This window comes from Syngnathus scovelli, chromosome 9 (genome assembly GCF_024217435.2).
Source record: "Syngnathus scovelli strain Florida chromosome 9, RoL_Ssco_1.2, whole genome shotgun sequence".
In the NCBI taxonomy this organism is placed as follows: domain Eukaryota; kingdom Metazoa; phylum Chordata; class Actinopteri; order Syngnathiformes; family Syngnathidae; genus Syngnathus; species Syngnathus scovelli.
In genome coordinates, this window is record NC_090855.1 from 4,005,611 (window position 1) to 4,019,589 (window position 13,979).

At 40.8% G+C, this 13,979-nt stretch overlaps 2 protein-coding genes across 7 annotated transcripts in view; one reads left to right on the top strand and one right to left on the bottom strand.

Moving 5' to 3' along the window:
• osbpl3b (oxysterol binding protein-like 3b) overlaps positions 1-3,752 on the bottom strand; it is a 20,244-nt gene extending 16,492 nt beyond the window's left edge. For 2 of the 5 annotated variants that reach the window (XM_049731891.2, XM_049731889.2), the window contains exons 1-3: positions 3,605-3,752; positions 2,531-2,601; positions 436-794 (exon numbers count right to left, since the gene is read on the bottom strand). In XM_049731891.2, coding sequence (XP_049587848.1) covers positions 436-573 — 138 coding nt within the window. In that variant the 5' untranslated portion in view covers positions 574-794; positions 2,531-2,601; positions 3,605-3,752. The remainder of the gene's footprint in view (positions 1-435; positions 795-2,530; positions 2,602-3,604) is intronic. The other 3 variants (XM_049731894.2, XM_049731892.2, XM_068651766.1) reach the window with 3 other exon arrangements.
• pde11al (phosphodiesterase 11a, like) overlaps positions 1-13,979 on the top strand; it is a 19,578-nt gene extending 5,599 nt beyond the window's left edge. Inside the window, exons 1-20 of one of the 2 annotated variants that reach the window (XM_049731899.1) lie at positions 5,993-6,772; positions 7,664-7,822; positions 8,335-8,424; positions 8,561-8,701; positions 8,810-8,874; positions 9,002-9,128; positions 9,262-9,337; positions 9,679-9,746; positions 9,845-9,937; positions 10,052-10,102; positions 10,187-10,333; positions 10,398-10,505; positions 10,767-10,876; positions 10,942-11,032; positions 11,612-11,712; positions 11,860-11,937; positions 12,016-12,079; positions 12,228-12,302; positions 12,397-12,480; positions 12,559-13,979. In XM_049731899.1, the coding sequence (XP_049587856.1) occupies positions 5,993-6,772; positions 7,664-7,822; positions 8,335-8,424; positions 8,561-8,701; positions 8,810-8,874; positions 9,002-9,128; positions 9,262-9,337; positions 9,679-9,746; positions 9,845-9,937; positions 10,052-10,102; positions 10,187-10,333; positions 10,398-10,505; positions 10,767-10,876; positions 10,942-11,032; positions 11,612-11,712; positions 11,860-11,937; positions 12,016-12,079; positions 12,228-12,302; positions 12,397-12,480; positions 12,559-12,765 (2,715 nt within the window). In that variant the 3' untranslated portion in view covers positions 12,766-13,979. Of the gene's footprint in view, positions 1-5,992; positions 6,773-7,663; positions 7,823-8,334; positions 8,425-8,560; positions 8,702-8,809; positions 8,875-9,001; positions 9,129-9,261; positions 9,338-9,678; positions 9,747-9,844; positions 9,938-10,051; positions 10,103-10,186; positions 10,334-10,397; positions 10,506-10,766; positions 10,877-10,941; positions 11,033-11,611; positions 11,713-11,859; positions 11,938-12,015; positions 12,080-12,227; positions 12,303-12,396; positions 12,481-12,558 lie in introns of those variants that run through there. The other variant, XM_049731900.1, reaches the window with a different exon arrangement.

Consider the following 13,979-nt stretch of genomic DNA (forward strand, 5'->3'; position numbering starts at 1 on the left):
ACACAGTAAGCCCCCCTAGCGCTCCTCCCTTTACCTGAAAGGCGCCTCTGTGCACCCGAAGAATGCTGCGTTAGTCGTGAAATTCCAGTAAATGAACGTCAGCCAGTCACTCTGACCTCAAAAGTTGTGCGAGTCACAGTTATAAAGAAATACGTGGGTGTTTGCTCATGACTAACATGGAGAAAGTGACTAAAGAAATGATATTTGTGTTTTGACTGCAGCAGTGGGTGTGAATACTGAGCTGCATATCTCAGCATGTATGAAAAATGGCTGTCATTTTCTTAACGTGACATTAATTATATCTTTTACATGGGTGCATTTTAACGAGGGTTAATCTTGTGAGTTCAAAACATTTAAACACGAAAAGTCAAAATCAACTTAATACGGCCTTGAAATAACAGCAATTGCGAAGAACGTGAAGGGAGCACAACTCACCGTGATGGGAGTTATAGATGTACTGGTGAAGATGGTGGCACGAAAAAAAAAAGAGGCAGCAAAAATGACAAGAAGATATTGAATCAAGCAGACTCCCTTCTGGTTCGTGACACGCTCACCAGCATAGCTTCCACTCATGCAGGGGAAAAAAATAACATTTGTTCACCGCGGCATGCAGAAGGCGGAGACCTGGTAGTTGATCCAGATAAGAGCCAATAGGAGTAAAGAATGAAGCCGACGAAACTTTAAAGGGCGTGGCTTGTATTCTCTCCCCCGTTGTGGTTTTATGACGTATGTCGGGGACACCCAAAAATGTAATTTCTGGTAAAGGTTACTAATACGTTCCTTTCGTTCATCTCCTGTAAAGAAAAGAAATTAAAATTAGAGAAATCATTTTTTATCTGAGAACAAATAACACTACGGAGGATTCTTTATAACATGGTTTAAAAATCAAAACGACCCAAAAACAATAGTGGGACTAATGAAGTTATACTGCCCCCTTCTGACTAAACCTTGGAATTGCACTTTTGTGCTTAAAATGCCCTCAAATCGTTATAGATTAGTTTGAAAATTTTATTTTAGTCAATTCAGATTAAATTGGAAAGTCTAAATTTTTAAAAAGTGAACTCCATTAAAAACAAAAAATCAATTCATGTTATAGTACAAATATTTTGGTACGTTCGAAGATTTTACTGGTATTTGTAATTTAACTGAGAATTTTGATTTTTACGCCATGGATTTGAACTGATAAATGTACGTTCTACTCCTCACTTTGTCAAAATAGATTTTTTAAAAACTTTTTAGTTGCTTCCGTATTACATTTTTTATATTGTAAAAGACTGTTATGGACGCCCTATATACATACATTATAAAGTATATTTACATTTATATTGTGTATATAGTGGTGCTTATATTTTGAATATTTGGCTGCAAATAAATGCAACCATAATCATTTTTCACAGGGCTGCAAATGTATTTAGTCCTGTAATTTGCATTGTCAGGTCAAACTATTTAAATTTATGTCCACTGACACACAGAGGAGGCAAAGCAACCTAAAATTTATTGCAGGTTATCATCAGTCTCTGAACTGTTTTATTACGACCAATAAAAATAAATGCATAAAAGTCTTGTGAAAGAAAGCGCAAGCATTAAAAGAAATGAACCAACGTGATCTCGCTCATCACCGAGTTCCAGTCAGCGAAGGAGCAGTAAAAAGTCGAAGAAGAGCAACGGTTGGTCCATGTTTTTTTAAAATCAGAAAGTCATTTTATTCTGAAAGCATAAATGAATGAACAATGAAATGAAAACATAAAAATGAAAATTTTAAGCTGAGGGTTAGGCCTCAAGGACTTGAAGTCACAAAGCACCTTTATGCAGAACTTCAGCAGTTTAAGGCTTTTTTCTTGTCTGAATGTTTGCCTTTTACTTTATCCAATTTTAAATTAACATATCTCAAATGCAATACATTTTGACCACCATAACAGGCTGCTAATAGCTGATCGACGAGTTTATCGGTCAATGTTTGGGTTGACGCCGTAGATGTCGTGTTTCTTCAACGCGTTGTCTTCCAAGTTCAGAGCAGTATGCCTGATGGAGCCGTTGAAGTTGTGCTGGAATTTTAACCTCGAATATACCCAAGAGGCCATTGCCTGCACCTGGCCTAATTCCAACAGTTCTTCCCATAGGTGAGATGCCGGGTAGCACGCGGTAACGTGAAAGATTGCGTTGGGCCTCTAACTCGATTGTCAACGCGGGAAGCTTTTCGTCAAACTGCACTTTTGTTCTTTCCTTGCGCTCGGCTTGATTGGACTGACCGGCGTCTGTTCCGCCGCTGCCGCCGGTGTTTGAGGAACGTGTAACCGTTGCTTTATTGCATTGACTGCATAACTGAGGGCTACGTTGCCTCCTAGCTAAAGTAGCGCCTTGGTTCATAGTCGGTAAAAACATGTCGGTAAAAGAGCTCTTCATGTTTCTTCGTCTCGGTCTCAGCTTGGAGGGAACCAGGACGTAAACAGAGCGTTCTCTCTGGAGGAAAGGCCTCTCATTAAGGAATAGTGGAATGCTGGTGTGTTGACTTAATTGTGTATTTTCTCACCTCGATAGTCCTCCCATTGGGCTGGCACGAATTTCCCCTGAAGTCATCAGTTTCGCAAGCGTTCTGCAAGCCTTTATGTAAAAAGCAAGATGAACAATGTGGCTCATCAAAAGAGTACTGGACTCACAATGAAACGTGGTTGTGATGGTACATCAGAGATAGATATTCACTCAAACTGTCAATTGTGGCCCCGAGATTTCTCGCAGAGTTTCAGTTTAATTCACACGCTTGAAAATTCATCAGTGTATCCAATCTCCTTACTTTGTGATTCAAAAAGAGGGTAGCGTTAAGAAATACAAAATGGTTGGCGCATTGCAGAGAAAATGAAGCGGACACATCTCAGCGGAGTGGAAGAAAAGGTGAAAGTGAGATGAAAACCATTTTAAATGATCAACCTATTTTTCAGTGACCCAGATTGTGACTAAAAACTTTTGCAGTAGCGCTGCTGTCAGTGTCAACCAAAGAGGATCCAGTAGTGACATCAGTTACGCTTTGCACCACAAATATGTGAGTATTAAAGCAATAAAAAATACAATTAAAAATGTAAAATAAATAACAATTAAAAAAAAAATATATATATATATATATAATTAAATATATATGTTAAATGTTGATATACTTATATAAATAAATTAAAAAAGAATATATATATATATATTTTCATATGATAAAAAAATATATAAATTAAAATAAAAACAATGAGAGGATTTAATTGTTAGGTAAAAATCCTCAAGAAGGATTTGAATGACGTTTTAGTTGTAAAACAATACCAATTAACATTTTTTGCTGTGGCACCTGGGAGAGTTGAGAGGTCCAAGCAAAAAGCATATTTCAGGGGGGTGCAGTGCCCCAGCGGCACTCCCGCTAGCTCTGCCAGTGGATGGAATGTCATTCAGTCAGCAAAAGAAAAAAAAAATGATAAAAAAAACAAACAGGCAGCAGCATTTTGACAACCAGGTAAGTCCCAGTGACTCAAATCGTAAACTAAATTAAATCGAATAAAAAAAAATGAGGCCCAAGACCAAAATGCAGCATTCCGTCACCTTCTTACAAGAACCATGAAAGTGCATTTACCTCTGTAGTGCATCTGATAAGTGGTGATCCAATGCATCCTATCCACAGTCCTCAACATGCCACTTGTCCGTTCGGAAGCCTCCTCGTGGATTTTGGGCTTGGGTACGACTGCTCTCGTGGCATTCCGTACTCCCCTCGTAGGTTTCGGACGCTGAAAACAAGAATGATTGAGGGGGAAAAAGTCAAAAATGGAGATATGGAGGATTGAGTTTTGTAGAAATATACATTTTTTACATCCGAGAAGTTAAAGTCTCCTGTCAACTTGGGTGTCTTTGCCAACGTTTTTGTCTCATTCTCATGCCTGTATGTTGCATCTGAATGAGGTAACAGCAGAAAGTTACTAGCGTCACCTCATGTTAGCCACGCGCTAGCAAGCCTCGGTACCTTTTGTTTCGCCGACTGCAGTGACCGTCGGGCTTGTTGGGGGGCTGATAAAAGAGGCCTCGCTGAACTCCTGCCCGATGACCGCTTCACAATCGGAAGAATGGGAACAATTCAAAGTGGGGGATGTGGGATGCATAGGGATGTTGACAGACTTTGTGCTTTCTCCCTGTTTGGAAATCATTTAGTGTTCAAGATGGGCTCAGCCGCCAACACATTTTGACGAGGGATCGTCTCAATTACTCACGCTAGATTTACATCAGTGAGTTTTGCAATGCTACGGAATAACATATTATTACCCCTCGTGTGTCGTGTTTATTTTATAGCCAATAATGATTCAGACTGTGTTACTTAAAATGATTCAAACTGTTTAACTTACAGCTGTTTACGCATCATTTTTCTTTATGACATCACTGATGTCATCGTGACTCACAGTTTGGAAAACGGGAATTATTGGATTCGATTAATTTTATTTATTTTTGCTTCCGTATGCAACGTGAGGTTGTTGTTTATTGAGGAGGACTCCATCTGGCTGCAAAAAAAAATCCGACGAGATGATTAAACAGAGGAGATTTTTTTTTTTTCACCGCGAAAAGATTCACAAACCGTTCTGGCTGCCAGCCAAATGCAAGTTGCTCATATTCTCATGCATAACAGAAAGTTGAAAAGTGGCAGTCAATAGCAAGCATGCAGTTAAATGATGGATCACATTAGCATTCCATTACATCTTGTTCAAAGATGAATGCATACGTTGCCCTCCGCCTTGGACATTATACAATGCACAAAGCTTTCCCTCCCTTGACTCAGCTGCGATGTACCACAACAATCTGCCGCATTGCGCTTTTTAATTGGGATTCCCATGAGATGCGCTTGAAAGTCTCCGTAAAATACAAACGTCCAGCAGGCCGGTAAACAATTAGAGAGATTTGGGTTCAATAGAAAAATATGCCATTGGACTGAATCAAATATTGCAGTGGTTTTATAATACTGAGGAAATCTTCCTATCCAAGCGTCAAGTCCTCATTAGGAAAGCTGCGGGGTCTTATTCCATTCACACTCAGCAAGGGGGGAACATGCAAACTCCACACAGGAAGGCCACAGATTCCAACGACCAAACTCAGAACTGTAAAATTATGCAAGCCTAGATCAAAAGATGAGTAGAGTGGATCCGACAGGAAATGTCGAGAGCGGCCTGTAGTGTTTTTGATGTGTAACAATGGTCATGATTAATGTGAACCCAAGGGAATGATTGCAACATATTTGCATCATCAAATATAATACTGTGCAGCAGCGAGGCAGCATTGAGGTTGTATTAATAATTTTATTCATTAATTTGAGAAGAAGATTTCAGCGTTTTTACTAAACCTGGATTAAAGATTTAAATGTACAATTTTAAACTAAAAGTCAAGTGTTATAGAGAGTGACCCCTGCTGACGTTTTACTAAAATGCAGTTGGTTGTTTACATCTTGCTTTTTTTTTCCTCTCGTCTTGAAGCAACAGTATCTAAAGGAATAGATCACGACCATAACCTATTCAGTCCCATTTAGTTAAAAAAAACATTAAAACGTTTCTATCCCTGTCCTGCAGGCGGCGGTAATGAGCATAATTGACAACAACCAATTAACAGACATAAGTGACGAAATGTCCCTTACTTCCTGGTTCTTCATCTTGCTGGAAAAATGAGACGTTCTCTTTCATGCTTGTATATATATATTTAACAAAAGTGAATAAATGAAGTGGCTTTATTGCCAGCACGTCCATTCAGTAGTTGGAGGTGACTTGTGTCATATGTGATGTTCTGCACCCGCTATGCATCAAGTCCACTCCACCTGTAGCTGCTCTCCGCTCCCCTCCCACTGTGTTGCTCAGAAGATGGCGTTCACATGGGTAATGAATGGATTCATGTTAGAAGGACAGCGCAGCCTCAGCGCACCGTGCAGCTTCACTCATGTTCCTGCACTCGAGCGAGCGCGCCGTTTCCTCCTCGCAACATCTAGCCCAGCGTGATGACTTCGGACTACTCTGACGTGGAGGCGTTTTTAGACGGCCACCCGGAACTCTTCGAGGAGTATCTGGTCAGAAAAGCCAAGTGTGAACACATCAGCAGGTGGCTGAGGGAGCACCAGGCTCCTAAAGTGACCACGGCCGATGAGAGACGCGGAGGCGCCCCGGCCAGGGAGCCTTCTCTGTGGCCGGCCAATCCGGACGCTCTGCGGCGCAGGTCGTCTCACATGGAGCTTCGGCGCAACTTCGCCCGGTCCAAAGCCACCACGGCGCACAGGACCTACGATGAGCACGCCAGCTTCAGCCAGCAAGACCCGCAATCCAGCATGAGGCGTCGCGCGCTTCTGCGTAAAGCCAGCTCGCTGCCTCCTACCACGGCGCACATCCTCAGCGCTCTTCTGGAATCCAGAGTCAGCGTGCCACAGTACGCGTCCACCGCCACCGACCACAAGTGTCGCCTCAGGGAGACCAACGAGAGGGAGTTCTTCTTGGAACTGGTCAAAGACATCTCCAACGACTTGGACCTGACCAACCTGAGCTACAAGATCCTGATCAACGCGTGCATCCTGGTGGACGCTGACAGGTGCTCCCTCTTCCTCGTGGAGGGACCCCCGCACAAGAGGACGCTGGTGTCCAAAGTGTTTGACGTGCACTCGGGCACCACGGTCAGACCCTCCTCCTGCACCCTCAACTCCAGCGAGGTGCAGGTGCCATGGGGAAAGGGCATCATCGGATACGTGGCCGAGCATGGAGAGACCGTCAACATCCCCAATGCGTACGAGGTAAATGGAGTAAAGCACCAAATAAGATGCCAATTAGCAAATAATAATAATAATATTAATAATAAGAATAATAAAATGTATATATAATATATTAAACAAAATGGATTAAATTTAGCATGATCAGTTATTAAATAATATTACATGAACATGAGAATTGAAAAATAAAATGCCAAATATTTTAAGTGCAAAATATGTCTGAATCTGCAATATTGAAGCAATATATTTGATGACCAATTGCGCAATCTAATGAGATGTTCCACTGTTTAGTACATTGACATTATTGACAACCATATTGAACATAGCAGATTATTTTTTTATGGCCCTTGCGTCTTCACCACTATGTGGTACTTCATTAAATCTTAAATTTAAGATATTTAAGAGACATATTAATATGGTATGGTCACTATGGGCTTATGACTTCTTGTTTTGGCCTATAAAGCTTAAATGTGCTTTTTAAAATGATACATTTGTGAGGGAAATAAACCTTTTGTTTGCATATAAGCTTTAAATTCATCATATTTATTATTGAAAATCTTAAAGACAAATGTTGCGTTTATTTATTCATAATCTAATATATAGAGCTTTTGATTATTGAATATACATGAAATATATTTTGTCCAGCTTCTCATATGCATTTGCATTTTTCATCTCAGCTATAAAGTCATTTAGTGAGGTCAGGAGTGAGGAGTCTACTTTTGAGGTCCACAGTTAGTGTCTTCATTGTGACATAACCAGAGTAATTACCAACATTTTTGTCACGCTCAATGCCCCCGACAATGGCCGATGACAGGGGTGATCTTCATAAGTGCTCTCCAGGCTGCTAAATCAAAGAAAATAACTATCTTCTTACAAAAGGGGGAGTATTTACGAGCGCTTTTATGTGCCTTTCAGGACCACCGCTTCAGTGACGAGATTGACAAGTTAACCGGTTACAAGACTCAGTCCATTCTCTGTATGGCCATTTGCAACAGTGATGGAGAGGTCATTGGCGTGGTCCAAGCAATCAACAAGAACCCCACGGGAACGCCTTTCACTGAGGATGATGAGAAGGTGAGACATCTCACACAGGTGAGGCACTCACATTACATTGCCTGCATTCAATGAGCCGGATAGAAATACCGAGGTGATAGACGTACGGAACATTAAAGATATCGAGCAGGAAAACAGTTTGAGTGTAAACACTTCAAGCAAGGACACGCTTTTTCTTCTGAGTGCATCAACGTTCTTTCTACTGCTCTTACTTATATTGCCGATGACGTCATACATAAAGTTGGTTAAAGGAGCTGCCAATCCATTTAGACAGTCTTTTAAATTATTTCCACTCAATTAGAGTGCAGCGCTAATTCACTTACCTGCTCACCTAGAGTTTATGAGATTGTCCACAAGGTGGCAGACCTGAGTTGTTTGATCTGCTCATTTGGTTTTCTTTGACCTGCTGAGTTTAAATCTCCTTGATGTGAATCGCTTTCATTATAAAATCCGTTTGCAGTTCACGGAAGCAACTGTTTCACCCACAGGCTTCTGATTTTTTTTTTTTTGCAAATGTTTGTTTGGTCAACCAGGTGCTTCAGATGTATCTACCGTTCTGTGGGATCTCCATCTCGAATGCAAAGTTGTTTTCGGAGTCTCGCAAGGAGTATGAAAGGAGCAGAGTGAGTGATGCTTCAAAATACTTTTGCACACAAAAAAAAAATCCTTGGCATAATTCATTGTATGGCTAATCCGTGATCAGTTTGATTGCATTATATGGTATTGTTAAGAGTTCCACACTACCTTCTGCTGCTTCAGGCTTTACTGGAGGTGGTCAATGATCTGTTTGAGGAGCAGACCGATCTGGAGAAGATCGTAAGGAAGATCATGCAGCGAGCGCTCACCCTCCTGCAGTGTGAGCGCTGCTCTGTACTTCTTCTCGAGGACATCGATTCACCGGTGAGGCCTTTCAAAAAAAAAAAAAAAAAGAAGCTTTTTATATTAATGATAGAGGTCTTTTCTTCCCTTGAGGAGCAATTAAAAACTTAACGCAATGTGTCCTGGAAGGTTGTGAAGTTCTCCAAGACGTTTGAGCTGATGTCCCCCTTGAGCAACATGCATCATGACATCAGGTAGATGAATTTAAAAAAGTTTCCAGAAAGTCAAATTGAGTTTAGCTTTAGGCAGCAGGCCAGCAGTTGTGTTTGAAAGCTCACAGTTTTTTTTTTTTGTGTATGTCATTCTACCCATATGCAGCAGCATCAGCATAGATAAACTGTCGTGCTCTGATTGGCTGATCAATAATAGCATCGCCGAGCTGGTGGCCTCCACCGGACTTCCTGTCAACATCAGCGACGTGTGCCAGGACCCGCGATTTGATGCAGAGGTTAGCTTAGCATCAAGCTTTTTTTATTTTTTAGCTTTTATCTTTATTATCTTATTTTTTTTAATAATCAAAAGTACTTTGGGACAATTTTACATTCAATAACTATGCTAAGAATTGCAATCTGTGTTTATAGGCAGACCAAGCCTCGGGATTTCATATCCGATCAGTGTTGTGTGTGCCGATCTGGAATCGAACGCATCAGATTATTGGTAGGTTTGACAGATTACGTCAATTTCACATTTCATCTCCCTCCCAAAGTCATTAGGGAAGCAAAAAAATGACAGGATGGACCGTAGATGGACAAATAGTAGCAAAAAATTCTTTAGCTAGCAAATTACGGTTGTTGAGAATGATTTAACAGCGCCCTCTACTGGTGTGTGTCAAATACTGCACTCTAAAATGGTCTTCCAACTGTTTTTCATTGGCTTATAAGGCAATCTTGATTGGGCCCTATGAACTCCGCCCAGCATCAATTCTATTGATTGACATTGCCATCCGTGCCTGCTAAATAGTTAAACGTTTTATTTCATGTGTGTTTGCTCCTCCGCAGGGGTCGCTCAAATATTGAATCGTCTCGACAGGAAGACCTTCAACGATGCAGATCAGAGGCTGTTTGAGGTTTGCAATTATTTGGAGGGCGCCGGGTTTTCTATAGATTGACCACATAAAGCACGGAAAAGCTTTTTCTCCTGTCTGCTATTTGGTTTTTTGTGCAGGCGTTTGTGATTTTTTGTGGACTTGGCATCAACAACACGATGATGTACAATCAAGTGAAGAAGACCTGGGCCAAGCAGTCCGTGGCATTGGATGTGAGTACGGCTAACAGAACTCATCACAAGCAATCTCAAAAGCAATTTTTTTTTAAAATAGAACATGTGTCTGATTTGAAATTTCATTCCTTTACACAAATTGTTTTTTTCCAGATGTTATCCTATCATGCTACATGCTCAAAAGTTGAAGTTGATAGACTCAAGGTAATCCTGGATCTACTCTCAGTTGCGATTACTTGACTTCCTGCTTGGCCGGAATCACGTTCTGTTCCGACCTTCTCCGTTCAGGCCGCAAAGATCCCCCTGAGCTGCGAACTCGGCATCGACGAGTTCCATTTCAACGACTTCTCTTTGGACAACGACGCTATGATCACCGCTTCCCTCCGGATGTTCCTAGAACTTGGCGTGGTCCAAACTTTTAAAATAGACTACGAGGTGAATTCCTGTTCAGAGTCAAAGTAGACTATTGTCTAGCGTTTATGTTCGACTCTTTCTTCAGGTTTTATGTCGCTGGCTTCTCACCGTGAGGAAGAACTACCGAACTGTGGCCTACCACAACTGGAGACACGCCTTCAACGTGTCTCAGTGCATGTTTGTTATGATCACAGTAAGTCTCACGTGACAAGGTTGTAAATCCACTCTGATTTATTTGAGTTGTCTTCATCAATTAGTATGGAAACTATGTGCCCCCTATCCACCTGAGTCATAAATACGCTCCAGCTAAACTGCTATATTTTAAGTTTTAGTGCAGCCTTCAGGCATATAGCTTAGCCTAACCTTGCCCCCGTACACCCGGCTCATGTTTTACGTACCCCTTAACCCCCCCTTGACGCCGTTCTCCTTGGTCAGAATTACAATTTCTTTATAGTCAGCCGGCTTTCAGGACGTTTTATCCGAGGCGGAGATTCTAGCGCTGATGGTTGGCTGTCTGTGCCACGATCTGGACCATCGAGGAACCAACAATGCCTTTCAAGCCAAGTAAGGCTCAAACACAGTGTGTGAGTGATCTATGATGGGTTTTGATGTTTCTACTGGGACTGCAGGACAGGTTCTGCTTTGGCGTTGCTCTACGGGACCTCAGCCACCTTGGAACATCATCACTTTAATCATGCAGTGATGATCCTACAAAGTGAGGTGAGGTCTGTCACAGCACAACAATGACTGCCAAACATTGACGAAGCTAGGAGCTTTTTTTCTGAGGGGGGATTTTAAAAACTCAAAGAATTCTCCATAAAATGCTGATGAAAAATCACTCCTGGGAATTGGTGGAAAGTGGGGAAAAAAATCCTGGAACATACTCAAAAGTCAATTATCTGGCTTGGCACCATATCTCAGGGGAGGCCAGTGCCCTCATGGCCCCCCTTCTAGTTCCGCCGGTGCTGCCTAATGGGACATAAAATAACCTCTATTTGTGACAGTGACTTATTCAGTCCAAAATTGATTTTGAAGGTTTTTAGTGCTTAGATACAATTGAGACACAAGTCTCCTGTGGCAGTGAGAAAGATTTTTGAGACTTTTGTGTCCAGTTCACAATAGATGGATTATAAAAGCAGTGTTTATCGATTGATTTGTTTTAACAGAGCGCGGAAAATGTCACCGCGTGTTGCTAATTAACATCGCTAATGGGGACTTCATTAGACGCTGAGCGATGAGTTTGCCAATACAATTGCTTTAAGGGACCATATGGGGATTTATGTAATATTTATGTTTCAGGGTCACAATATCTTTGCGAACCTCTGCTCCAAAGAATATAGCAACATGATGCAACTATTGAAGCAAGCCATTCTTTCCACAGATCTCACTTTGCACTTTGAGTAAGTAGTCTTTTCACTGGATGAAGAATTATTAATTCTCCTATAACAAAACATGTTTTTATGAAAAGAAAATCTCGCTGCACTGAATAGAAGTATTTTTTTCTTTATCTCTCTCGCAACCTTGACTATTCGGCTTTGCTTGCAAAGGCGCAGGAGCAAGTTTTTCGAGAGCGTGCTCGCTGAAGAATTCAGCTGGACGGAAGAAAAACACAGAGAAGTCCTCAGGTATTTTCTACGAACTAACAAATACGCAGTGTATAAATCGATGATTTGCTGTCAGTGAGATTTTGGGGGCTTTAACAGATCCATGTTGATGACAGCCTGTGATTTGGGAGCTGTCACTCGGCCTTGGGAGATATCCAAACAGGTTGGTGCACTTCACATTTGGAATATTTGTCTTAAATAATTAATAAAATAATTATTAGGTCTCGACAGTTTCTTGGGTTCAACAAAATTGCATGTTATATACAGTTGTTACGATTCTGAGCCAATGTCGTATCAATGTTCCAATTTAGGTTGCCGAGCTGGTGACGAGTGAATTTTTTGAGCAAGGAGACAGAGAGAGGTCAGAGTTGAAGCTCACCCCAGCGGTAACAACACTCATTAAAATTAATTATTGCGTGTAATTTTTTTTGTCTTATGTTGTAAATATTAATCGTCTATATTTTTGTATATATTATGTAGGCCATATTTGATCGAAATCGCAAAGATGAGCTACCTGCCTTGCAATTGGACTGGATAGACGGCATCTGTAAACCTCTTTATCAGGTCACTTACACACTATGAAAATGCTTATTTCATTTTCAACCCATGATACAAATATTTTTTTTTCTCGCCCATTCGCAGTCCCTGCTGAAGCTAAACAGGAAATTGCAGCCAATGGCGGAAGGGATAGACGCCAACCGAAAGAAATGGCAGGAGCTGTGCGGATCTAATGAGCACGCGTGCGATGCTTCAGTGGTCAGTCAGAGTCCCGAGGCTGGAGAAGCCAGCGAGGAGTCCGACGCGAAGCCGGCGGAAAACACCAATTCGGGGTCAAAGGGTCAAGCATAAAGTTTGGAGTAACCAACTTGGAGATGAATACTATCTTTATATATTTCGTGCACTACTTGAGAGTCACATTCAAACTCATGTAGTGAAATTTTTCAAGCTTTTCGTTAATGACCTACTGAAACGTTAAAAAGTGACATTTTATGTAAACATACTTTTCCTATGAATGCTGGCACAAAGCAGTTGAAATATTTTACCAAGAAAAAAACAACAACTGTGTTTTGTATCATCCTGAATGTAGACGTTCCTGAATATAAGCGATTTAGATTCCTTATTGATTCTCTATTGCTGATTTTATATACTGCATACAAAAGATATTTATTCCACATATTGGATGTACCGCCCCTTTTTGAGGAAATGAACGTTTTTTTTAAGTGTTGCAAGAAGCCTTGGTATCATCTTTGCATGGAACGAATCATTTTTGGGGTGCGATGTCATCATTTGTGGGATAAAAGGAATCAAAAAATCTTTTGATTCCTATTTCTTGAATGTGATGCGTTTGCTGCTTGTCTGCCCCCCCCCCCCCCCCCCCTCTGTTTTTTTTGCTGCATGGCCACATTCACAATATTTGTAGTGTAACTGAGCCTCAGGTCGTTAAAGTGTTGTTGCTGTAAACGGCATGTTTTATATCACTGTGAGGCTACTGTGTGCATTCAGTTGCCTAAAGCACTCAAACAAAGGAGCTCCAATATATTTTTTATATGGATCTTAAGGTGGTTTGTGATTTTTGCTGAAAGTGGAGCTATGTATGGATTTGCAGTATTTTGTAAGAAAAGACTCAAAAATATGCTCGTTCATTATCGTACCTACATTTTGTTGCTATGACAGCACAGCATGCTGATCATTTGGAAAAAAATTACATCAGCATGCTCAATGCCTTTGAGTCCCTGATGAGAGTTGCTATTGCATGCCATTCCTCTCAAGGACACAAATACGGATGCTGCTTGACAAAAAGAAGACTATTATTTTACATCATAATTCAAAGAACGCTGTTATATTTCTTTCCTGGGATTTATAACGACCTGTGATAAAATCATTGGTGTGGGAAAAAGCAAATAACCATTTCTGCAAATAAAAGGACTGTAACATTGAAATTGCATAAAGATTCTAATAGCTACAGAAACTGATCTTTGTGGTATTTATTGACATGGAGGTTTTTGGAAAAACTAATTACGGAAAATTGAGTCTTTGAATAAAACGAATCTATAAAATTCCAA